The sequence below is a fragment of the Giraffa tippelskirchi genome, chromosome X, assembly GCF_054371585.1.
Source record: "Giraffa tippelskirchi isolate mGirTip1 chromosome X, T2T-mGirTip1v1.2.pri, whole genome shotgun sequence".
In the NCBI taxonomy this organism is placed as follows: domain Eukaryota; kingdom Metazoa; phylum Chordata; class Mammalia; order Artiodactyla; family Giraffidae; genus Giraffa; species Giraffa tippelskirchi.
The window spans coordinates 85,209,110-85,236,978 of NC_137289.1; the positions used below are offsets into that span (position 1 = coordinate 85,209,110).

Here is a 27,869-nt window from a genome sequence, read left to right on the forward strand (position 1 = left end):
ATAAGAGGACTTAATTTCAGTGAATTTGAGCATCTTATTATCAAATTAGCAAAAAGTATTCCCACTATGTGAAACTGCTCCAATTACATGGGTGTATACAAATTTCTAAATATCCTTTCAGGTCAATATAGTCAATTCTAATAAAAAACTGTTTGGAGGCTTTAAGTAGTGAGGTCTGATTTTTTGAGTGGTAATTTATAAACAAAATTAAAATGCTAATGATTTTTAAAGAGCTTTTACATTAAAAAAACCCATTTGTTTGAAGGCTTACAAATGTTATGGAACTTCACTCATATTATGATAAAACAAGAATAAATTTCATTAAAATGGTAGAGTGCTAAATAGTAACAGTTTGATTAACTGATCAGACATTGGTGTTCATAGGTCATGATAACATGAACAGTGTGTGTGTTAAATACTTCAGTAGGCTTTAGGAGAGCTTCAATCAAAGACTATTGTTTTTTCAGGACCATGTCACATTACATGTTCACTAGCATTAGAATTATACTAGTTTTATAAGTGACTGGTACTTCTGTTCTGTAATATTTTGTCACTAATATATCTCACGATTGGGGAAAACCCAGGAAATAGGCTTTAAATAAGAAATAGAAGAAATACAGTATACTAGTAAAATATTCTTATATTATACTTAGCTGAAAAGGATGGTTTTAATGTAATGATTTACCAATTCATTTGTTCTGCTTCCTTCAACATAAAAATGTTATCTTTATTCAAAGATGACAAGGCACTTCTCCATCTACTTCTAACATTTGACTACAATGGTTTCTTCCTAGATTAATATAGAGGGTAGAAAGAATCAAAGAGTAGCTGAAAAATGCTAAAGCTTATTTCATTTTATACACAATTTATGGGGGTGGAGATGCATAATGGAAAGTCAGAGGAGGAACAGTTTTAATTTGTAACCTCAAAACTTTGTAAGATTTATATACTTCAGCAGATACATGTTATTTTCTCTGGAAACATCCATAGCAGGTTTCATAAATGAATATTATATAACAAAGAAAACTCAAATTTATTTCTTTAATCTAACAACAACTGGCACAAAAATACTTCATTAACTTGACATGTTCTATCCGGAGGATATAAGAAAAAAAGTCAGTGAGGGAGAAATTCATGTCCACAGTGTACTCTGTCATTTCAGCATTCACTGCTGCCAATATCATTGAAAAGACAACAAATCTCTTAAAGGGCTCAAAAATACTCAACTGTTAATCAGTCCCCTCCAAAGGAAAAGAGCTTGAAAAAGCAGTCATAGAAGAAAGAAAAAAAACTGGGTATTTTCTAAGTAGTTCAAGAAAATAAGTCAATCAGCATAATGAATAATAAGATAATAAATTTAAGAGTTATTAGAATAGGTTTTAAAATTAAGTTTACACATGCTGGTAAATGCTTTTTATGATAAATACTACTGTAACTTGAATTATATACTCTGTTACCTCCAGGCGCACTCTATTCCTGTCTCAATATTTGTTTTACAGAAACAATTCACCACTTCCTGCTGTTCTTTGAGCAAAACAAGTGTGATCTATACAGGGCAGAAAAAGTTACTATGACCATCATATGGCCAAATTCTAAGTTTACAGGAAAAAAAATGAGATTATAAGGGTTGACTCAAAGTAATTATTCTATCAGTGATAATTAGAAATTTTGTATTATGCTGGAAATCAATTTTGGTATTAAACTATCACAATTTGAAACATAAACCTGATGATACTAGCTGGAACATAAACCACAGATACAATTTTTCCCCAAATTTATCTATAAAACAAGACATTTGGTATACATTTTCAGAGGTTTCCACTTTGTCTATAAAAATGCACCTTCAATTTTGCAGCAGACAGACAAATGATATTTGCAGGCACATACAATATATTAAAAGTTAGAGATTCTGGGTGGCATGAGGGTAACAGGGTTCTACAGAGAGAGGTGAAAAAGTTGTTCATGCAATTGTAATCACATATCAAAAATCTCTTTTTCCCTCTTCTTTTATTGGTCCAGGACTGTGGATTTCAAATTAGGCATAAATTTTAAAAGTGGCTTTAAAAGGCTTGACCTTGTATGAAAAAATGATTGCTCTCTTCATTGAGATGAATGTTTTCCTAAAAAAATTAACTAATAGCAATAAGACTAAAATAATAAATAAAATATTATTCAGTCTTACTTTTATTTTTAGCACTAGGAATTACAAATAGTGTCTGCATACAGGCATAAGTTTGCAGTTGAACTAATGCAATGTAAAGCTTTCATTATGTTAAAAACTCAAATTCTAGAAGAATTAAGAGTGTCTGCTCTTATTCCAATGTGAAGAGAAATAGAGAAATATGCACATACCAATGAAAAGGCTGCATGTGTGGTTAATTTAGAAACTAAAATATTTTTGTTCAATTCTTATCTTTCCTCATTAATAATACCCATACCTTTACAAAAGATCCCCCAAATGAGGATTAAGAGTATTTAATCAATTATGAATCTGCCACTTTAGGTAGAGCTTTTCAATTAGCTCTCTCTTTCTCAAAGTGGATCATAATAACTCCAGAAAGGGGTTAGCAGTGGCTTTCCTGGGGGTGGGGTCTAGATACTTCCTAAAACATCTGAAACTTGAGATACTCCTTAAAGGTCATAATCCTGTGTATTTCCAAGTGAAGAAAAAGATACATAAAGGGAAATAAATGAGGAGACTGAGGTTGTGAAATGTGTCAGATGTCACATGAATTCTCTTGTAAGTGGAGGACAAAATGGGATGTACTGAACTAAATGGAAAAAATAAGGTTCTTGGTTTCAGGTGCAATGCAGAAGATCTCAGACAATGATTTCAATTTTAATCTTCTCATTACAAAGGGTCATCTTGCCCACACCTGAAATTTTTAACATACTTATTATGGCTTTGCCATAATACAGCATGTTAATAATCTATACATTCAAAAGGATGCTTGCAAACTTCATTCACATTAAAATTTATGCAGAATTGTTGGCAATACATTAAGAATAACAGTACATTCTGTAAACCATGGCATATCACATTTTTTTTTACTTTATGCAAAGAAACAATATTTACAGGTCTTTAGGAGTTTAAATATTTTTTCCACTAACATAAGTGATAAGTAAGCAAAGTGCAGGACAAAACCAGTGCTATTAATTGCATGTCCTTTAAAAGCAGGTAAGAGTGAAACCATTTCTAAAAGCTACCAAAAGCTTATTTATGTATGTTCAGTAAGGGATTACAGAGCATTAGATAGCCTAGAAAAATGATGCATATTTAGAAACAGTAAGTATGAAAATTATAAGGCAGCATGCTCAGAACATGTTTTTGTTTTTTAAACACCTGCACTGATGTTATATTTAGTGGCAACTATATATATATATATATACATATATACACACACACACACACACACACACGTGTGTGTGCATTTATTTAAAAATTGACAGTGCAAAATACAAGCCTCATTTAACAACAGAAAGGATGTGCAAAATTTCTTCTTAAACCAACACAAATGAAAAGTGTGAGGAGAATACTCTACCATTATAAAGAATAAATTGAACACAGCAAAGGAGACCGTCTTCATTCCAAACTCATCTACAAGGCACTAAGGGTAGGAAATGACAGGTAAAACAGAAGCGACTGAATACAATCCCTCAGTCAGGTCGGAATATGGGATATTTTGGTAAGAATTCTATTAGTATTACCTGTAAAAGAAAAATAAACAAGAATATATTGACAAACTTTTCCTTTGCTGTAACTTATACATAACCCCAAAAGTCTATAAGCATTTCTCACAGGACTATGTTGTGGTCTTATACTATACAGCGAGTGAAATATATAAAACAGTTACAAAAGGAACTTACCACAAGTTATCATTACATTGGCAATTAAACTGGAAAACAGAATTACTTACTATAGCTGATAGTTTTTCTTATTTGATTTACAGTAACTAGTTAACAAAAAAGCAAACCTTATTATATTCTAATGTCTTTCCCATTTTCCCTTGGTTCCCTTTTTTTGAAGCGAAGTGGAAGGGATTAAATGGAAAGGATACGAATTTCATTAGAATTAGAATCTCTAACAAAATTTATTAAGATTAGGATTAGAAAAAAATACCTTGATTTATATTACATTTATATATTGATCAATTAAAACAGCTGATATTGGTTGAGTATTACTATCTTTTAGAAGCTATTTTGTAAAAAATAGTGTTCAAATGGATTGATTAAAACATTTTAATTTTAAAAAGGTTTGGAAATAAAAACGATATATTTATAAAGTTACATAAAGTTACAATAGTTTATACAAGATTTAACCTACAGAGAATTTTAGATTTGTAGTCATTTGCACATTATCCTCAAAACTATTCAAAGTGGAGAAAGATACATAATAATCCTTACTTATGAAACAGAAATGGAATGTTTATTATTAAATATATACTACATGTCAGCAACTTAAACTTTGGTTACATTTCATGTTCTTTTGAATGTTAATGATACTCAATTTGTCACATTGGCTATATGTGACTTTATGTGTCGTGACTAAGACAGTAGATCTTTCAGTTTAAAAAAATTAGAATCTATAGTTTCTTCACTGAAAGCTATTAATAAATATCAGCTAAGAAAAATAAAAGCCAGGAATATGAACCCAGAAGTCAATTCCTATTTTATGTAAGTTTTGACAAGATTACATTTAGAAATATTTGTTCATCTGTGCCCATCAACATGTGTTATGGTTTGTACCTGTGTTAGAAGATTAAGGTTTTACCATGTTTTCATCTGAGTATACTAGCTAAAGTTTTTCTAAGATGTAAATAACTGTCAGCTTTCAAGATATTTTATGTTGGCTACAAACCTAAAAATGTGGAAGGAAACCTCTATGTTCCAAATGACAAAAGTTCAAGCTGAGAAGAAAAAAAGTAGAAAGAAGATGTGACAAATGATAAATACAGTAAAATGTAACATTCAGGATGGAATCCAAAAATATGCAATTAAAGATAACTGCATACTTACATACTCCATCATATTGCTAGTTTCACATTTCCTTTTAGTCAACTTCCAGTGCAAAGCAAGCTAAGAAGGTAAAGTTTGTTAAGAATTTTAACAACAATTTATACCAATTATTACCTACACATTTGAATAAACCACTGAACAACAATCCAGGAATAAGATACTTTTAAAAATACTTTGTAAAGAATATATATTAAAAGTGAGTACTCTCTAATCCATGCTTTTGTGGCCTGAAAATTTTCCATTTTTTCAATTTATTAATGTAAATATGAATGGAATACTTATTTGCTTAAACTTTCTTACCTTGTGATACAATCTGTTATTTTCCCATTCTAACAACTTCTGAATTGATCTTCTGGTCTAAGAGAAAGAATCAAGACTTTGTCACAAGATGAAGAGCTTTGTAAACTATGTGTATATTCTTCTGCTTACTTGCAACATCCCATTATTTTCTCCTCTTGCTTTTTCTTTTCAAAACAAAATATGTACAAATTACTCTGTGTTGTGAGTCCATTAACTGGACTATATAAAAACATTACCAGTACTGCTAGTAGTCCATTTATGAACCTAAATCTAGACTTTCGTCTATCTTTTCACAAGGTTAGTTTTTTAATATACATATACTATGCGCCAAGCTAATCTGATTACTCATCAAATGTTTTCCTATCAGAGTTCTTAGCATAATACCTGGCAAACAGTAGTCAAGGTCTACAAGTTGAGTAAAACAAACCAACACATATCAGAATTTCCACTGAAAAGAAGTACAAAATCAGGCAGTTGAAAAATCTGTATTTAGAGGAAAAACAAGAGAAGCAGCACTGTAGTAAACAGGAGGACAGAGGCTGAGTTTCTCATTTCGAGTGCATGTATTTTGTAAGGAATAAGAAAAGTTTGCAAAATATTCCAAAACATTAAAATTAAAGACTGTTAGGCATTTTTGATTTTTAACTGAACTTGAGTCTCCTGCATTGCAGGTGGATTCTTTACCATCTGAGCCATCAGGGAATCACAATAAATGGAGAGAGACTAAATATTTTCCTCCTAAGATTAGGAACAAGACAAGGATGTCTCCTCCCACTAGTTTTATTCAACAGCATATAGATGTTACAGCCAGGGCAATTAGACAAAAATAATAAAGGCATCCAAATTGGGAAAGGAAACATATGAAACCATCTTCATTTGCAGAGGACATGATCTTGTATAGAGAAAACCCTAAGGAATCCACTGAAATACTACTTGAACTAATAAATAAGAATTCTGGCCTCCATGATCTTCACTTCCTGGAGTTACACCTGTGAATGTTATACTACATTGCAAAAGGGACATTGCAGTTGTAATTAAAGTTATTAATCATTTGGCTTTAAAATAGGGAGATTATTCTAGATTATTTTGGCAGACCCCATGTAATTCCATGAGCCTGTAAAAGCAGAGAATTTTTTCCAGCTGATGGAAGAATAGTCAGAGGGGTCTGAAACACAAGAAGTACTCGAACCATCATTGCTGGCTTTAAGATGGAAAGGTCACATAGTCTAAGGAGGAAATAATTTCTGAAATCTGAAACAGCTTGGGAGTAAATTCTTTTCCAGAATCTCCAGAAAGGAATGCAGCTTTGCCAGCACCTTGATTTTGGCCTTGTACGATTCTAATAAAAAAAAAAGTGAAAGTGAAGTCGCTCAGTCCTGTCCGACTCTTTGTGAATAAGAGAACCCAATTAAGCCACACTGTACCTAGACTTCTGACTTTGAATTAATAAAATAGTGTTGTTTTAAGTCATTAAGTTTGTGGAAATTTGTTATGCTAGACAGAAAAGTAATACAAGGTTTTTACATATAAAAATCAATTTTATTTCTATATACTATCAATGAACAATCTGAAAAAGAAAGTAAAAGATTAATTCCATTCACAATAGAGTTTTCTTTTTATATGTTAATTCCATCCTCCTAATTTATCCCTATTCACAACAGATTTAAGTATAAAATATTTAGGAATAAATTTAACAAAAGAAGTATAAGATGTGTAAAGTGAAAACTGAAATACATTGCTCAGGGAATTCCCCGGTGGTCCAGTGGTTAGGACTCTGTACTACCAGGAGCCTGGGTTGGATCCCTGGTTGGGAAACTAAGATCCTGTAAGCTGCACAGTGTGGCCAGAAAAAAAAAAAAAAAAAAAAACCTCCAAAGAACAAAAAACACTGCTAAAATAAATTTCAAAAGAGGTAAATAAATGGAAAATATCTTATATATATATTCATGAGTTATAAGACTCACATAATAGCATTTACAACATACAGATAGCCAAAAGAAAAAAGGACCCATATTTTACACTATGCACAAAATTAACTCAAAATGGACCAAAGACCAAGCCATAAGAAATGAGACATTAAAACAACTAGAAGAAAACACAGGAGTACATCTTTTAAATCTTGAGGTAGGCAAAGCCCTCTTAAGATATGATATAAAAAGTACAAGCAAGACTATTTTAAAAGATAAATTTGACTTAATCAAATTAAAAGTTTTTATGTGTCAAATATAACATCAAGATAGTAAGAGTCCACCCAGAATGTCAATGTGAGGACCTTAGGGAAATCTCTTCCCCAGAGAGACAACTATTAAGCTTATCAGTATTACCAAGTACAATCATTCAAATGTTCTAGAGATTGATCAAAGGGCTTACAACAGATTGAGAAGTAGTTATTCAACAAAATCTACGGAAAATAAGTAATAACAGTAGGAAGCCTTGGTATTGGAGCTAGACACTATACTCATATCTGCCTTGTGGAAGAACTGCTTGACTGTAAGGCAGTTTCCACATCTTCCAGATACCTGGAGTAGAACAGTTCTTCTGGTTAGTTTGGGCAGACAGTGAAAATAGGTAGATCCCATTTTCCACAGTTCTGTGCAATAAAAGGCCTAAATCAAGTGGGTGATGTCAGGAGAGCAGCACCTATTTCCCTACCCACAGCTTCTGAAAAATAGGCAGGATAGTTGGCAAAGAATGCAGTCCCTCTTTCTGGTACACATCTATGTTGTAGGTGAGCTGTTACAGTTGCTCTGACAACTGAGTGGCAGTTGCTATCTTCCCAGCGTCCTATGGCAGACATATTTTGGGTAGATATGAGAGATGAGGAATATTAGCAGATTCCACTCTCCCTGGCTTTAGGTTAAGAAAAAATCCACAACTAATATCATACTAAATGGTGAAAGATTGAAAGCTTTTCCTCTAAGATAGAAAGAAGACAATGATTGCCACTTCTATTCAACATATTACTGGAAATTCTAGACAGAGAAATTAAGCAAGAAAAGAAATAAAAGTCATCCAAATCAAAGAGGAAGAAATAAAATTATCTCTCTTTGAAGGTGACATTATATTATGTGTAGAAAACCTTAAAAGAATCCACAAAAAACCCTGTTAGAGCTAGCTAGCAAATTTAGGAACATTTCAGAATATGAAATCAACATGCAAAATTCAGATGCATTTCTATATAACAGCAGTAAACAATTCAAAAAAGGAACTAAGAAAACATAACATTTCCAATAGTATCAAAAGAAGAAAATACTTAATAAATTTAAGCAAGGAGGCAAGACTTGTACACATAAAATTATAAAATGATACTAAAAGAAATTAAAGACTTAAATAAATGTAAAGAATCCCATGTTCATGAATTGGAAGACTTAATGTTGTTAAGATGACAATATTATCCAAAATGATCACAGATTCAATGCAATCCTTATTAGAATCCCAGTGACTTTTTATATAGAAATAGAAAAATTCATCTTAAAATTCACATGGAATCCCAGAAGACTCTTACTAGCCAAAAAATCTTGAAAATGAGAAACAAATATAAAGGACTCACATTTCCTGATTTTAAAACTTATTACAAAGCAATAATAACCAAAAGAATAGAGTACTGGCATAAAGATAGACATACAGACCAATGGAATAGAACAGAGAGCCTAGATACAAACCCTCAAATAAACAGTCAACAGATTTCTGACAAGAGTGACAACCATTCAATGGGGAAAAAGGACTTTTAAATAAATACTGCAAAAACTAGATATCCACATGTGAATGAATTAAGTTGAATTTTAAATTTATGCCATATGCAAAAATTAACTCAAAATGGATCAAAGAATTAAACATAGGAATGACAATCACAAAAGTCTTAGAAGAAAACATAGGAGACAATCTTCATGACACTGAATTTTGCAATTATTTCTTAGATATGACACTGAAAGCACAGGCCAAAAGGATGGCAGAAGATATCTGCAAATCACATATCTGATAGGGAATTAATAACAAGAATGTATATATATATATGTATATCCCACAACGCAACAACAAATAACTAAACAAGCTACATACAAAATGGGCAAAGTACCTAATATACAACTGGTCAATAAGCAAATGTAAAAATGCTCAACACTACTAGTCATTAGGGAAATACAAATTAAAACCACAGTGAGATATAACTTCACACTCCTTATGGTGGCTATTATCAATAAAATGGAAAATAGTGAATGTTGGTGAAGATCTGGAGAAACTGGAAACCTTGTGCATAAGTTACCAGAGTAGAAATGCAGAAGAGGAAAACTCGGTGGGAACTAGGACTAGGATAGCAATTTTTGTTGTTGCTGTTCATTTGATATCAATACCTGAACTTTAATTGACGGATTGTTGAAAGCTCAGTGGGGACAAGTTTGAGAGTTCAAAATTCCAAAGGAGTCCAGTCTTGGTGGAGACTCCCACACTTTTATGACTTTATTACTAGGAGACCTATCAGGTTCTCACAGTGATTGCAGAAAAATCCCCTCATCCTTCCAGCAGGAGAAAGAGAAGAACAGTCAGTCACATTTCAATATGCCCAGAACATTCTGTTCTTCTTAGAAAAGCCTGCTCTTCAGAGAAACTCTTGTACCAGAGCCTAATCTACTGGGGTATTACTAGAGCCTAACCAATCTTGGAGAAGGCACTACACAACTCTAGCATCCTCTAGCTTTCCTGTCCCACCTAAAGGGGAAAACAAAACAACAAAAAACCTGAGAAGCACTTCTGTAGGGTACAGCCCAGGAGCACAGGCTCAATAAAAAAATTAAGCCTAGACATAATACTATAGAACATGTCCAGTTGTTTAGTCGTTAAGTTGTGTCCTACTCTTTGAAACCCCATGGACTGTAGCCCGCCAGGCTCCACTGTCCATGGGATTTCCCAGGCAGAAATACTGAAGTGTGTTGCCATTTCCTTATATATGGGATCTTCCCAACCCAGGGATTGAACCTGTGTCTCCTGCATTGGCAGACGGATTCTTTACCACTGAGCCACCAGGGAAGCCTCCTTCCCCAGCACCTTACCACTACATCAATAAAGCTTCTGCATTATAATACAAGGAATACAACTAAAAGAACTGTGCATCTCAGATGATATCTAAGAAGTCTGTAGAGAAATCCAAGGAAAATAGGCCAGACAAAAACAAGGACACCAAGAAACGTTTAGCCTTCGATTTCTAATAGCTATGTGCATGTGTGCTCATTTGTGTCGAACTCTTTGCAACCTCACAGACTGTAGCTCTCCAGGCTCCAGTGTTCATAGAATTTTCCAGGTGAGAATACTGGCATGTACTACCGTTTCCTACTCTAGGGGATCTTCCCGACCCAGGGATCAAACTCATGTCTCCTCCATTGGCAGGCATATTCTTTATCATTGCACCACCTGGGAAGCCCTTTAACAGCTACAGTAAGCAGTAAACACAGTCAAACAAAAAGAATAAAATCTCACTTTAAAGGCCTATTTATCTCAGTTCCTTTTACCTAGGACATCATGTATAGCTTTCAAACAAAAATCAGAAGTCATACTAAAAGACAAGAAGTTTGAAAAGACAGAGCAAGCATTAGAATCAGACTCAGAAATGGCAGAGATGTTGAAATGATCAGACTGGGAATATAAATCAACTACAATAAATATATTACATGCTCTAATAAAAAAAAGTGGACAACATGAAAGAATAGATGGATAATGTTAGAAGAGAAATGGAAACTATAAGAAAAAAATCAAAAGGAAATGGCAGAGAGCCAAAATATCATAACAGAAATGAAGAATGCCTTTGATGGGCTCATCAACGATTGGTAATGGCTGAAGAAACCACCAATGAAGACTGAAGGCATATCAGTAGAAACTTACAAAACTAGAAGAAAAAGAAAAGAAAAAAGAAAAACAAAACAGAATATCCAAGAACTATGGGACAATTACAAAAGAAGCAATAGACCCATAATATAAACTCTACTTCTGTGCCACCAGGGAAGCCCTACATAATAGAAATATCAGAAGGTAAAGACAGAAAAGAGGAGACGAATTAGTTAAAGCAATAATGACAACAAAATTTCCCCAAATTAATGAAAAGCATCAAACTCATAGATAGAAAAACCTCAGAATACAAAGCTGGATGGTGGTAGTGGTTTAGTCGCTAAGTTGTGTCCCGACTCTTGTGACCACATGGACTGTAGCCTGCCAGGTTCCTTTGTCCATGGGATTCTCCAGGCGAGAATACTGGAGTACATTGCCATTTCCTTCTCCAACAAAGCTAGATAAATACTCCAAAATCTATACCTAATAATCTCATATTCAAACTACAGAAAGTCAAGGAAAAATTTCAAAGATGCCAGGGGAGAAAATACCTTACATATAAAGAAGCAAGGATAAGAGTCATATTAGACACCTCCTTAGAAACTATGCAAAGAAAAAAGTGGAAAGAAATGTTTAATGTTTTAAAATAAAATACTACCAACCTAGAATTCCATCTGTGCCCAGCAAAACTGTTCTTCAAAGATCAAGGAGAATAAAGACTAACACAAAAAATTAAGGGGCTCTGTTGCTACTAGACCCTCCTTGCAAGAAATGTTAAAATAAGTTCTATGGAAACAAGTAAAACGCTACGAGTAAGAAGTCTGGATCTACATAAAGAAAGAGTGTTAGGGACTTCCCTGACAGTCTGGTGGTTAAAACTCTGTGCTTCCAATGCAAAGGGTGCAGGTTAAATTACTGGTCAGGGAACTAAGATCCCACATGCCATGTAGCCAATAAATAAATACTTTGAAAAAAAAAAAGTGTTAGAGAAGAAACAAATGGATGCAAAATAAAACCTTTTATTTCTTCTATTCTCAACTGATCTAATAGCAGTTTGTTAATAACAATAATGTATTCCATTATTATAGCTTATGGATAAGAAAGTGAATGACAGCAATGTTATAAGGGATGGGAAGGAGGAACTGGAAATATTCTGTAATAAGGTAATTGTTCTACCTGGGAAGTGGTACTGTGTTATTTGAAAGGGGACCTGGATTGGTTTTATATATATATATATATTGCAAACTCTCTTTAGTGAGCTACCACTAAAAAGATTAAAAAGTAGGATTAGTGATATAGTAAGGGAAGATAAATAATACTGTCATACAAAAATAATTAAACAAAAGGCAAAAAGACTGCAAGACAAACATATGAACAAAGAACAATGAATAGAAAACAGTAACAAACATGGTAAATATAAGTCAAATTATAACAATAATCACTTTAAATATATCAATTAAAAAACAGAGATTGTCAGAAGGGATCAAGAAATAAAACAACTAAGTGCTGTTTACAAGACAACCACTTTAAATATGAAGACATACAGAGACTGTAAGTAAAAAGATGGAGAAAGATACACCATAGTAATACTAATCAAAGGAAAGCTGGAGTCACTTTAGTAATTTTAAACAAAGCAGACTTCAGAGTAAGGAAAATATTCAGAAATAGAGACATTACATAATGATAAAGGGTCAACTTCCTAAGACATAATAATTCTTAACTGAATTTAACTCAGATGACCATTATATCTACTACTGTGGGCAAGAATCTCTTAGAAGAAATGGAGTAGCCATCATAGTCAACAAAAGAGCCTGAAATGCAGTACTTGGATGCAATCTCAAAAACGACAGAAGGATCTCTGTTCGTTTCCAAGGCAAACCATTCAATATCATGGAAATCCAAATCTATGCCCTGGCCAGAAACACTGAAGAAGCTGAAGTTGAATGGTTCTATGAAGACCTACAAGACCTTCTAGAGATAACACCCAAAAAAGATGTCCTTTTCATTATAGCGGACTGGAATGCAAAAGTAGGAAGTCAAGAAACACCTGGCGTAACAGGCAAATTTGGCCTTGGAGTACAGAATGAAGCAGGGCAAAGGCTAATAGAGTTTTTCCGAAAGAACGCACTGGTCACAGCAAACACCCTCTTCCAACAACACAAGAGAAGACTCTACACATGGACATCACCAGATGGTCAACATCAAAATCAGATTGATTATATCCTTTGCAGCCAAAGATGGAGAAGCTCTATACAGTCAGCAAAAACAAGACTGGGAGCGGACTGTGGCTCAGATCATGAACTGCTTACTGCCAAATTCAGACTTAAATTGAAGAAAGTAGGGAAAACCACTAGGCCATTCAGGGATGACCTAAATTAAATCCCTAACAAATATACAGTGAAAGCGAGAAATAGATTTAAGGGATTAGATCTGATAAACAGAGTGCCTGATGAACTATGGACGGAGGTTCATGACATTGTACAGGAGGCAGGGAGCAAGACCATCCCCAAGAAAAAGAAATACAAAAAAGTAAAATGGCTGTCTGAGGAGGCCTTACAAATAGCTGTGAAAAAAAGAGAAGCAAAAAGCAAAGGAGAAAAGGAAAGATATACCCGTTTGAATGCAGAGCCCCAAAGAATAGCAAGGAGAGATAAGAAAGCCTTCCTCAGGGATTAGTGCAAAGAAATAGAGGAAAGCAACAGCATGGGGAAGACTAGTGATCTCTTCAAGAAAATTAGAGATACCAAGGGAACATTTCATGCAAAGATGGGCTCAATAAAGGACGGAAATGGCATGGACCTAACAGAAGCAGAAGATATTAAGAAGAGGTGGCAAGAATACACAGAAGAACTGTACAAAAAAGATCTTCACGACCCAGATAATCACGATGGTGTGATCACTCACCTAGAGCCAGACATCCTGGAATGTGAAGTCAAGTGGGCTGTAGGAAGCATCGCTATGAACAAAGTTAGTGGAGGTGATGGAATTCCAGTTGAGCTATTTCAAATTCTGAAAGATGATGCTGTGAAAGTGCTGCACTCAATATGCCAGCAAATTTGGAAAACTCAGCAGTGGCCACGGGACTGGAAAAGGTCAGTTTTCATTCCAATCCCAAAGAAAGGCAATGCCAAAGAATGCTCAAACTACCACACAGTTGCACTCATCTCACATGCTAGTAAAGTAATGCTCAAAATTCTCCAAGCCAGGCTTCAACAGTACGTGAACCATGAATTTCCAGATGTTCAAGCTGGATTTAGAAAAGGCAGAGGAACCAGAGATCAAATTGTCAACATCCGCTGGATCATTGAAAAAGCAAGAGAGTTCCAGAAAAACATCTATTTTTCCTTTATTAACTATGTCAAAGCCTTTGTGTGGATCACAATAAACTGTGGAAAATTCTGAAAGAGATGGGAATACCAGACCACTTGACCTGCCTCTTGAGAAATATGTATGCAGGTCAGGAAGCAACAGTTAGAACTGGACATGGAACAACAGACTGGTTCCAAATAGGAAAAGGAGTTCGTCAAGGCTGTATATTGTCACCCTGCTTATTGAACTTATATGCAGAGTACATTATGAGAAACGCTGGGCTGGACGAAGCACAAGCGGGAATCAAGATTGCTGGAAGAAATATCAATAACCTCAGATATGCAGATGACACCACACTTATGGCAGAAAATGAAGAAGAACTAAAGAACCTCTTGATGAAAGTGAAAGAGGAGAGTGAAAAAGTTGGCTTAAAGCTCAACATTCAGAAAACTAAGATCATGACATCTGGTCCAATCACTTGATGGCAAATAGATGGAGAAACAGTGGAAACAGTGTCAGATGTTATTTTTGGGGGCTCCAAAATCACTGCAGATGGTGAGTGCAGCCATGAAGTTAAAAGACGCTTACTCCTTGGGAGAAAAGTTCTGACCAACCTAGACAGTATATTAAAAAGTAGACATTACCTTGCCAACAAAAGTCCGTCTAGTCAAGGCTATAGTTTTTCCAGTGGTCATGTATGTATGTGAGAGTTGGACTATGAAGAAAGCTGATCGTCGAACAATTGATGCTTTTGAACTGTGGTGTTAGAGAAGACTCTTGAGAGTCCCTTGGACTGCAGGAAGATACAACCAGTCAATCCTAAAGGAAATCAGTCCTGAGTGTTCATTGGAAGGACTGATGTTGAAGCTGAAACTCCAATACTTTGGCCACCTGATGCGAAGAACTGACTCATTTGAAAAGACCCTGATGCTGGGAAAGATTGAAGGCAGGAGGAGAAGGGGATGACAGAAGATGAGATAGTTAGATGGCATCACTGACTCAATGGGCATGAGTCTGAGTAAACTCCGGGAGTTAGTGATGGACAGGGAGGCCTGCTTGCTGCAGTCTATGAGGTTGCAAAGAGTTGGACATGACTGAGTGACTGAAGTTATGCCTAACAAAAGAGCATCAAACTACGTGAGGCAAAAACTGATAGAACTGCAAGGAGAAACAGAGGAGTCCCTTATTATAGTTGGCAACTTCAATAGCCCTCTATCAGAAACAGATCAAGTAGGCATAAAGTTGGTAAGGACACAGCTGAACTCAAGAGCACTACTGATGTACTGGATATGTTTGACATCTACAGACTACTTCATCTAACAACAGCAAATGATAGATTATTCTCAAGTTGAGGTGGAACATATACCAGGACAGACCACACTGTGTGTCATAAAACACATCTTTAGAGATTTCAAAGAACAGAAATCATACAGTATACGCTCTCAGACCACAAGAGAAAAATAGTGGAAAATCCACAAACCCTTGGAGATTAAACAGCACACTTCTAAGTAACACATGGCTAAGAAGAAATCTCAAGAGAAATTTTAAAACATTTTGAACTAAATGTAAATGAAAACAAAACTTATCAAAATTTGTGGGATGCAGTAAAAGCAGTAGCACTGAATGTATATATTAGGAAAGAAGAAATACCTTGAATTAACCATATATATGCTTGCACCTTAGGGGAAAAAATAGCAAACTAATGTAAGAAGAAAAATAAAAATTAGAGTAAAAATCAATGAAACTAATAATAGGACTTCAATAGAGAAAAGTCAACAAATAAATAACTGGCTCTTTGAAAGATCAGTAAAATTAATATGTGTCTAGCCAGGTTAACTACAAAAAAAAAGAAAGGAGAGAAAAATGTTACAAAGTTTCAGAAATGAAATAGGGGGTATCACTACTGAAGCCATGGACATTAAAAGGAAAATATAGGGACATTATTAACAAATCTATGCCCATGAATTTGATAAGCTAGATGAAAGGGGCTGATTATGTGAAAGACACTATCTACTAAAGCCTACATAAGGAGAAATAGACAATCTTGATAGGCTTATGCCTATTAAAGAAACTGAGTCAATAATTAATAACCTCCCCAAATAGAAAGCATCATGCCCAGATGGGTTCAAACATTTAAGGAAGAAATACTAGTGCTCCACTGTTGCAGCCTGGTGGAGCAGAAACAAGACTTGAGGGTGCAGCAAATTGTGCCCTTGTGATTGTCCTAGTAAGTATGCCGAACAGACATTCTTGGGGTGGGACCTGCTCTCTGCTCCACTTCACTGCCTACCCCTGCATCCATCTCCATGGAAACAAAACAAGATATTCCTGATCAACAGCAGAGCCTGCACTAATCAAACTCCCCAATATTCCCTAGTGAGCTCGTGTGACTTCTGCCAATAAAAGTGTGGGCTGAAAGGAGTCATTTTGTCTTCCTGCCATGGAGAGCAAGAGGGCCCCCTGACTCCTCGCTTGCCAAATTATATGTCTGTCTTTTCATTATGTGCTCACTCCTGTTTCAGGTCTTTCTCACCTGTTGTGCTGGACATGGCACTCTACAATCTTTTCCATAAATCAGAAGCAGAGAGAATATTTCTTAATTCATTCTATGAGGCCAGTATTACCCTAATTACAGAACTGGACAAAGGTATTATATGAAAAGAAAACTGCAGACCCAATATTTCTCATGAACATAGATGCAAAAACCTGTACAAAACATTAGCAAAGAAATACAACAATATACACTACAATAAGTGGGTTTATCTCACATATGCAAATCTGGTTCATCATTCAAAAATCAATTAATATGTAAACCATCCCATCAAAAGGTTAAAAAAGAAAAATCACATAATCATATCAACAGAGGTAGAAAAAATATTTGACAAAATACAACACTCATTTACGATAAAAATTCTAACTAGGAATAGAGGAACTTCTTCAAGTTGATAAAGAACATCTTACCAAAAAACCTACAGTTAATATCATACTTGATGGTAAGAAACTCAAAGTTTTCCTACTAAGATCAGGAACAAGGCAAGGATATTCCCTCTCACCACTGCTTTTCAATATCATTCTAGAAGCCCTAGGTAATGCAATCAGACAAGAAAAAAAGGTATACATATTGAGAAAGAGGAAATAAAAATTATCTTACTTCATAGATGACATGATTGTCTATGTAGAAAACCTGAAAAATCAACAAAACTCCTTGAATTAATATGCAATTATAGAAAGGTTGCAGGATACAAGGTTAACATACCAAAGTATATTGGTATACATGATGGGTACATATCATTATACATCGTCAAAACCCACAGAATGTACAACATGAAGAGTGAACTCTTATGTAAACTATGGACTTCAGTTAGTAATAATAATGTGTCAATACTGGCTCATCAGTTTTAACAATTGTACTTCAATAGAGCAAGATGTTAATAACAGGGAAAATTGGGAATTGAGTGAGTGAGGTACATGGGAACTTTGCTTTTTCTCAATTTTTTTTTTCTGTAAACCTAAAACTGTTCAAAAATAGTCTATTAATTAAGATATTATCTATAAAAAGTACTAATGAAATGATATTCTTGGATAAAAACTGAGAGAATCCACTGCCTACAGACCTACCATATAAGAAATACTGTGGGGAGTTTCTCAGGCTGAAACCACAGCACACCAGGTATTAATATGAGTCCACACACAGAAAAAGGAAAACTGAGAAGCTCAATGAATTCCAAGTAGGATAAACTCAGAGACCCATACTGATAGAAACTTTATTCAAACCTTTGAAAGCCAAAAACAAAAAGAAAAATCTTGAAAGCAGCAATAGAGAAGCAACTTATGTACAAAGAGCTCTTCAGTCAGATTAACAGCCAATTTCATATCAGCAACCATGAGGTTCAGAAGAAGTAGAATGACATTTTTAAAGTGCTAAAAGAAAAAAAATGTCATTCAAGAATTCTATACTGAACAAAACTATCCTTTCAAAAAAAGGAGAAATTATGATACTCCCAGATAAGCACGGAGGGAGTTCACTGCTATTAGAATTGTCTGTAAGAAATGATAAAAAGTGTCCTTCAGACTGAAATGAAAGAACACTAGACAATAACTCAAGCTATATGATGAAATAAAGAACATTAGTAAAACTGAATAAATAAATATAAAAGCCAATATTGTTGTTTTTATTCTGAAATTTCTATTTTCATCCTATATGATTTAAAAGACAAATGTATAAAATAATTATAAATATATATTAAAGGATACATAATATATAAGATGTAATTTGTGATAACAACACATATGGGGAGGTATGTGCATGGACATAAGCAGAATCTGTATATTATTGAAGTTAAAGTGGTATTAATTGAAACTAGTGTGTTACAAGTTTAATATATTAGTTATAATCCCCAGGGTAACAAATAAGAAAATAGCTAAAAATATATACAAAAAAGGAAATGAGAAGGCACATGGCACACTAGAAAAATCATTTAAATATAAAATAAGGAAGTAATGGAGTGAGTATAAAAAAAATATGACACATGGAAAACAAGAAAGACAAAATGACAGAAATCCTCCCTTATCTGTTATAGATTGAATTATGTGCCCCCAAAATTCATATATTCAAGTGTCACAATCACCAGTACCTGGGAATGTGACTATATTTGGAGATGTGGTTTTTAAAGTGGTAATTAAGCTAAAATGAGATAATTAGTGTTTGTGGGTTAGTCACTCAGTCGTGTCCTACTTTGCAACCCCATGGACTATAGCCCACCAGGCTCCTCTGTCCATGGGGATTCTCCAGGCAAGAATACTGGAGTGGGTTGCCATGCCCTCCTCCAGGGGATCTTCCCAACTCAGGGATTGAACCCAGGCCTCCCGCATTGCAGGCATTTTCTTTACTATCTGAGTCACGAGGGAAACCCAAAAATTATGGTTTGCCTTAATCCAATATGACTAGTGTCCTTATAAAAAGAGATTAGGACACAGACATGTATAGAGGGTACCAGGTGAAGGCACATGAAGACCTAGGGAGAAAAACAGCCATCTATAAGCCAAGGAGAGAAGATTCAGGAAAAAAAAAAGCATCAGCTTTCCGAAAACCTTGACTTTAGACTTACAGCCTCGGGAACTGCGAGAAAATGCATTTCTGTTGTCTAAACCACCTAGGCTGTGGTACTTTATTAAGGCAGACGTGGCAAACTAATACATTATCATTAATGACTCTAACTGCAAATAGATTAAACTCTCAATTAAAAGGGAGAGATCTGCAGCATGGATATTAAAATATGATCCATGAATCTACAGGAAACTCAGTTTAGATTCAAGACACAAGCAGGTTGAAAGGGAGAGGACAGAAAAAGACTTTCCATTGTAAATAGTAACCCAAAAAAAAGGGGGGGACTGGGGGTAGATAGTACTGGACAAAATAGATTTTAACTAAAAAAAAGTTACAAGAGAAAAAGACACTCAGCGTATGTCTTTTTTATTTTTTATTTTTTTAAATAAATTTATTTATTTTAGTTGGGGGCTAATTACTTTACCTTATTGCAGTGGTTTTTGCCATACATTGACATGAATCAGCCATGGGTTTACATGTGTTCCCCATCCTGAACCCCCCTCCCACCTCCCTTCCCATCCCATCCCTCTGGGTCATCCCATTGCCCCAACCCTGAGCATTTGTCTCATGCATCGAACATGGAATGGTGTTCTGTTTCACATATGATAATATACATGTTTCAATGCTATTGTCCCAGAACATCCCACCCTCACCTTCTCCCTCAGAGTCCATAAGACTGTTCTATGCATCTGTGTCTCTTATTCTGTCTCGCATATAGGGTTATCATTACCATCTTTCAAATTCCATATATATGCATTAGTATACTGTATTGGTGTTTTTCTTTCTGGCTTAATTCACTCTGTATAATGGGCTCCAGTTTCATCCATCTCAATAGAACCGATTCAAATGTATTTTTTTTAATGGCTAAGTAATATTCCATTGTGTATATGTACCACAGCATATGTCTTAATATACTCAGGCTACTATGACAAAAGACCATATTCTAGGTGGCTTAAACAACATCTCTAAAGTATGGGAAGTCTTAGATCAGAGTATCAACATGGTTGGTTAAGTTCTTATGGGAGCACTCTTCCTGGCTTATGGACAACTTCCTTTTTGCTGTATCCTCACACAGTAGAGAGATAGAGAGCAGCTCTCTGATCTTTTCTTATAAGGGCATTAATACACCATGAGGACCCCATGTTCATGACTTTATCTAAATCTTATTACCTTCCAAGGGCCAAAATACCAACCACCTCTAAATACCATCAGATTAAAGGGGAGGGCTGCAACATATGACTTTTGAGGGAACACAATTCCATAACAATATATAGTGATGAAAATAAAATCTTTCAAGAGGAAATGACTATTATAAACATATATAACTATCAACAGATCTGCAAAATACATGAAGCAAAAACTGACAAAACTGAAGGGAGAAACAGACAGTTCTACAATAATAGCTAGGACTTCAATACCCCACTTTCAATACTGGATAGAACAATTATGTAGAAGATCAATAAAGAAAGGCAGGACTTGAACAACACTGTGAAACAACTAGATCTAACAGGCATATATAGAATCTTCCACCCCACAACAATACAATTTTCTTCTTGAGCGTACATGAAGTATTCTCCAGGTAGGCTATATGTTATGCCACTAAATAAGCCTCAATAAATTTAAAAAGATTAAAATCATACAAAGTATCTTTTCCAATAACAATGGAATTAAATTAGAAATCATAAGGAAAACAACATTATTGGTTCATGTTGTAAGCCTGAGATAATAGTCCCTTCCCTCTGAACATCCCTTTCAATTTAGTAAATATTATAGCAAAAACAAAGGTAAATGTTAAAAGCAATTTCAAATTTAAGGATGGTAGTATGCTTAGGCCTGAAAATTGATGTAATATCACTGTGGTAAATATAAGAATGATTAAGTGAAAACCTTTATTTCATATATCATGTAGCCATAGAATCCTATCAGAGCCAAGAGAAACTAGGAGCAGCTCAGGGCATTCTGGTTTGTATTTCTTTTCTTTCAACTAATTTGCTAGAAAAATGACCATGATGTATACTGGCAAAAAAAAGTTCACAAGGCAGACTGCTTACATAGTTCTTTCTTGGAAACATTTTATAATCATTCATTTATACATTTATTCATTTATACAGCAATGACCTTTGACGCAGGGCAGATTAATCATATTATTTCCATTTTATTTTGTAGATAAACACAGACATGACTTTCATGAAGCTAGATTCATTAGAAAGGCTAGAGCCACTCTTAAATTATTGCATTTTTTATTTCTCCATGTAGACAAAAAAAGCAGTGAGGTACCTTAAATGTCTTCATCATCACAACCACCTTAAAGTAAGTAATATTATCTGGATTTTATAGGTGAAGAAGTTGAGGGTCCAGAAAGGACAGTGTCTTGTATAAGGTTACTAGAACATGCTTGGTGCTTCATTGTCTAGTGTGTTAACAAGTTAGTATGTACAACATCAAGGGTCATAACGATAAAGTGTACAGAGAAAGGCAGATAATGTAAATGCTGGGTATAGTTCTCTGGTGAATCAGAGATCACACGTCCTATTTAAAGGAAGCAGCTACCACTCAGCAAGGGCCAACTGCTGAAATGTAGGCATGTGGGTTCCATATTGCCAGATTTTTAGATTTTACAAGCTGCTGCTGCTGCTAAGTCGCTTCAGTCGTGTCCGACTCTGTGCAACCCCATAGATGGCAGCCCACCAGGGTCCGCCGTCCCTGGGATTCTCCAGGCAAGAACACTGGAGTGGATTGCCATTTCCTTCTCCAATGCATGAAAGTGAAAAGTGATTACAAGAGACATTGGCTATTTCAAATTTTATTTTAATGTTCTAATTTTTAAATGCTAGCAACTGATTTAAATGTTTAAAGAACAGAGTGAGCTGGATTTAGCCCACAAGACAACAGTCTGCATATCTGTACTTAATAGACTTTTAAAAATTGACAGCTCAGTGATCTAAGAATATACTGATACCTTAATTTCAATATGAATATTTAACTAACCATAATGGGGGTAGGGAGAAATCATAGCATCAGTGTTAATGTCAAATCAGTAGTGCTCATAGTAAAATCACATGACTGAATAAACTGCTTCTATTTCAGGCCTTGTGTGGAGGTGTTAATAAACAGGCAACTATATAAACAGGTCATCAGAAAAAAAGATCCTGGATAATATTAAAATCAAAAAATCTGGGGCATACACACTGAGGAAACCAGACTTGAAAGAGACATGTGTGCCCCAATGTTCATCACAGCACTGTTTATAATAGCCAGGACATGGAAGCAGCCTAGATGCCCATCAGCAGATGAATGGATAAGGAAGCTGTGGTACATATACACAATGGAATATTACTCAGCCATTAAAAAGAATACATTCGAATCAGTTCTAGTGAAGTGGATGAAACTGGAGCCTATTATACAGAGTGAAGTAAGCCAGAAAGAAAAACACCAATACAGTATACTAACGCATATATACGGTATTTAGTCGATCAGTAAAGATAACCCTGTATGCGAGACATCAAAAGAGACACAGATAAATAGAACAGTATTATGGACTCTATGGGAGAGGGCGAGGGCAGGATGATATGGGAGAATGGCATGGAAGCATGTAAATTATCATATGTGAAACGAATTGCCAGTCCAGGTTCAATGCATGATACAGGGTGCTCGGGGCTGGTGCACTGGGATGACCCAGAGGGATGGGATGGGGAGGGAGGTGGGAGGGGGGTTCTGGAAGGCGAACACATGTACACCCATGGTGGATTCATGTCAATGTATGGCAAAACAAATACAATATTGTGAAGTTAAAAAATAGAAAATAAACTAATTAAAAAAAAATCTGTTCTTAAAGTAACTGAAATTGGCTATATCTGTGTGATGAATAAAATCCCATAATTAATTTAACTTATAGAAAGCCATTTGAGAACACTGTTCATGCTTTGGCAAATAATCAACTAAAGCTCTATTTAAAATAAAGCTTTGACCTACTGGTAGTGACCCAAGGGATTAATAAAATGTCCAATTTTCCATTCAAAAAATGATAGGGGTGGCAGCATTTTATTTTTTGAAGCAGACATTAAGAAGGGCAGGAGAAAGATGGAGAGGAAAATATAATGAGTACTTGGTGGGAATCTTTCTGGTTTTAATGAAACAACTGCACCATTAATTATACCCCATCAAGGTGCTGTGAATTTGAATATAGTTATTATTTAGAAGTTGAAGTGAATCATCAATGTTGTACAGGGAAAAGAATTGGAGGTAAATGAATTAATTTTCCTCATTGACTTCAATTAAAAAGTTTAAAGATATCTTCCCAGTGGGGAAAATATCATTCTGAAGATCAAATAAAATTTTAAAGAAAATGAGATTAAGATAGTAGTCTTAAATCTATGACACAACGAGTAATGTCATGCCAGAATGTTGTTTCAACATGTTCAAAACTAACCAAGATTTCCCCCACCAACTTTGTAGATTACTTTCACTTCTTCAGGTCAAGAAAAGACTCTCCCATACACTTGTGACTTGGAAATACTTTACATCATAACTTTAGGTTTTGTAAAAAGAATAAGTAGCCAAGTTACACTTACTTAAGTACTCCACTTACTTTGCACTTATTTAAAATAATGACTGGAACCCCTATTAAGTAATAAAGTGTTGATAAAGGTTGGACAAACGGCCTACTATCACTGGCCCTGAGTTTCTTTATGTCTAGAATGAGGACAGCATTGCTAGGAGAATTAAATCCTGTAAAGTACTTGGCACACAGCACGTGTTCAATAAATGTTAGCTCATTATTATTACACAATAAAATGGTTACTCACTCTTTTGTTGAGACAAATAACGGGCCACAGGCTGCAACCCAATGTGCAACAGCAGCAGAGACAACCACAGAGCAACCATTTCACATTGACTGGGAGAGCCTTTTTCAAACATGCATTCACACGGCCAATGCTGGTCTTAAATTCTTCTGGGGCCACCTACAATAAGGGCACAATCTTTAACACTTTGAGGGCAGCTTTCTACTATTTATCTCTAAACCTAAATAAAATGTTTGTCTTATTACAAACACTTTAAGGAATTACACATATTTATTTCCTCCCTATCTTTCCCTATAAATAGGTATTACATGCTCTTGGATGACATTAGAAAGCAAAACAATATAATTTCATGTTTACAGAACTTATTCTGATGTTTGAAAACAATCTTTTGAAATTACCAATAATAAAATGATAACAGTAAAATTCGTAGTAAAGGATACCGTCACACAGTTTTCTTACCAGTTATTCTCATTATTAAGGCAATATTATTTATAGTCTCCAGTCACTCTGACTAAAGGTTGAATAAGACTAGAAGCATAATATAACAATAAAACCTAAATACTACTAGAGGAAATAGAATTAAATTTAGACCTCGGCAACATTCCTGGATTACTTTTAAAAAGGCAACTCTCAAACCTTTTCTCCCTGGTAAATTTGCAACATAACAACTTAAGCACTTGCCATTGTTTGTAGGGAAAAGGTCCCATTAACAAAAGACAGTGAGAAATTATCACATTCAAAAAACACTCAATATTAGCATAAAATGGATTCATAACTGCTGTAAATTTTAGAAGTTGAGAGATCCTTAAACATACAAATTTAATATTTTTAATTACTACCTCCATTCCTGGAAGTGGATGCTTATGGTTCTCTGTAAACAACGACAAAGTCAGTTCAAAGGCACAATCATGACAAGCATAATTAGATTTATACCCAAAATTCTGCTTGAAGATTATACAATTCAAAGGTATACTAAAAATACTCTGCTTTCAGTGAAATCACATTTCTAGATCACAAAAATGATTCCCTTTCATTTAGAAAGCTGTCACATTGTAAAATCTATAAGAAAAAATTCCACCACCTGGCTATGCAAGCAAAAATTACTAAATTGTTAGGAAAAAATAAGTTGCTGTAAAATAAAAAACCCATTAGCATGTTTGGCATCAAAAATATAGAGCTCTGCAACTCTTCTAAGTAAAAACTGTTCTACAGGAATCAAATTATTATGTTTTTGTCTTTTAATAGACATGTCTTAGAATCAATATTATAATACATACTGATTAATGGATGTTAGAAAGATCACGACCACAGAATTCAGTACCATCATGATTAAAACATTAAGTAATTATATTAGCTTTATTAGAATTGTTCATGCTACCTAATAATGTTACTTGCTTAACCTATAAATTTTCCTTTTTTCCTAATATGTTAACAAGTTGTGAAATTGTAAGGCTCAAAATTGTATTTACAAGAGGAAAATAAATTTATTTCATTCTCCAATATGACCTAAAGACAATCACCGAGTAAAAAGAATTCCAAATAAATAACTAAATTTATAGAGTAAATACGAAAATAAATTCAGGGAACCGTGGCTGATAACTGGAAACAGAAAACACCAAAAGGCTAATCACATTAAGACAATAAATCAAGATCTAGATTCTAGTTCCTTATTAGTTATAAAAAATTCTAGGTAAGTTCATTTAATTTTTGTGAGCTTTAGTCTCCCATCTGTAAAATGAGAAAAATAATTTTTCTATTATATACCTCACGGGGAATGGAAATTATACCTTAGAAAGAACCTCCTGACTAGAATGCTTTGAAAAAGGAAGTCATTGAATCATATCTCTGATTAGATTTGGAGAAAAAAGCAAGGCTTTTTTTTGCATGGAGTAACAACTGAAGGTTTGGATCAGGTAACTTAACAGTGTTAAACTCCACAGGTTTTCTACACATTCTATTCTACACAAAAGGATAATCTGCTACATTTTGAATGCAAATTTAATGGTTTTCAATTCTTTAGAGAAACAAATGTTCTTTTTTAAAATCTAGGTACTAAGTTGCTATCTTCATTTACCTCTTAAACAGTGATATTCAGCTTCTTTTTTCCTAGTGAACCAGTGAGCAACCAAATGGAAGTTAAAATAAGGAAAATGTATTTATATAATTAGCTCTAATCTGTAATATAACATTATTAATTTTCTTTAAATTGTGTATCTAGAAACACTAATACATTTTTAAAATATGGCAAATGTTGATATACTCATATTAAATCTGTCCATTTACAAATTTAAGTACCTGTAATTACAATTTAAATTTTGTTTAAAAAGTAAAATTTTTATATATAACTTTTATTTAAATGTGTGTAAGCACAGATGAAAAAAAGTAAAGAATGAGGGTAAAGCCAAAAAAGAATCAATCCAAAAAGTAAAACTTGATTTTTGTTTAAAACACTGTTAATGAAATAAATTGCATGCCAAGGTATGTAAAATTTGTTATAAGATTTATCTTTCATTACATGCTTCTGGAAATGAATTAATAAAACCATTTCTAAAATATGGCAATTTTCCTTTTTCCCCACCAAAATTTTCCACATTTAATACATAATATTCATAGCTTGTACTCTCTCACTATGGACAAATTAAAAACTAAAACATTCAAGTTTCTAAAAATGACAATTCAAATTTTTTGAAGTCATGACAGAAACATATCGAAAATAAAACTTTTACTAGAATTTCACACAATAAACTAAAATCTGCATTTTGACTTTAAGAGGAAGCTAGAATTGTCTTTGAAAAAATAAATCTGTATTTGAATAACAGTAAAAGTCATAAAAAAGAAATAAAGGCATAGGAAATGAGAACTGGTTAACTCCCAATTTTAAACAATGTGAAAGAAATGTTTAGTTAACTGTGTGGAATCAGAGTTAATAACATTTTACTCATTTACTTGCATATAATTTGAGTATCACTAGTAATGAAGGTTAGATGGAAGCCTTTTACTTTGTAGCTGAATGGCAGGTTGTAAAGAAACATTTAATTCCTCTTGACTTTCTTAGAAAAAAGAAAGTCACATCATGCAAGTGGGGGAAAGGGTCATAATATTTTATAACAGGATGCAAGAGACTTCGCAAACAGAAGAAAATCTAAGCAAAACCCAGCAGGACTGATTTGCCTCCTTTCAGTCATGGGGGACACAACCCCATCAATCACTTGTCATACTGGATCACAATAGTAAAGGTGGATTTTATGGTTTACAATTCCCAACACTGCACGCTAATTTCCCTGTAACACCATTTAACTGTTTCAAGCTGAGGGCCGGAAGCTTTTCTTTCTTTTCTGAAATTCTGTGGTTCTTTCATTTTCTGGTCACCAAAATTTGTATGTATACACCTGTTCCATACATCCTATCATGACAGGACTTATCTTTAGCGAAAGATGGAAACAATCTTTGCTTAATTTAATGTAAAAGATTATCTTTTTATTTATATTAAAAGCACTTACACATAAGAAGCACAAAATTAA

The 27,869-nt window shown here is 34.3% G+C and overlaps 1 protein-coding gene across 6 annotated transcripts in view; it reads right to left on the reverse strand.

Annotated features, from left to right (window-relative positions):
• Positions 1–1,015: 1,015 nt before the first annotated feature.
• CHIC1 (cysteine rich hydrophobic domain 1) overlaps positions 1,016–27,869 on the reverse strand; it is a 47,352-nt gene continuing 20,498 nt past the window's right edge. For 2 of the 6 annotated variants that reach the window (XM_081566926.1, XM_081566929.1), the window contains 4 exons: positions 24,352–24,507; positions 5,317–5,373; positions 5,017–5,076; positions 2,169–3,708 (listed from right to left, as the gene is read on the reverse strand). In XM_081566926.1, the coding sequence (XP_081423052.1) occupies positions 3,658–3,708; positions 5,017–5,076; positions 5,317–5,373; positions 24,352–24,507 (324 nt within the window). In that variant the 3' untranslated portion in view covers positions 2,169–3,657. Of the gene's footprint in view, positions 3,709–4,858; positions 4,908–5,016; positions 5,077–5,316; positions 5,374–17,590; positions 17,624–24,351; positions 24,508–27,869 lie in introns of all 6 variants that reach the window. The other 4 variants (XM_081566925.1, XM_081566923.1, XM_081566927.1 and 1 more) reach the window with 4 other exon arrangements.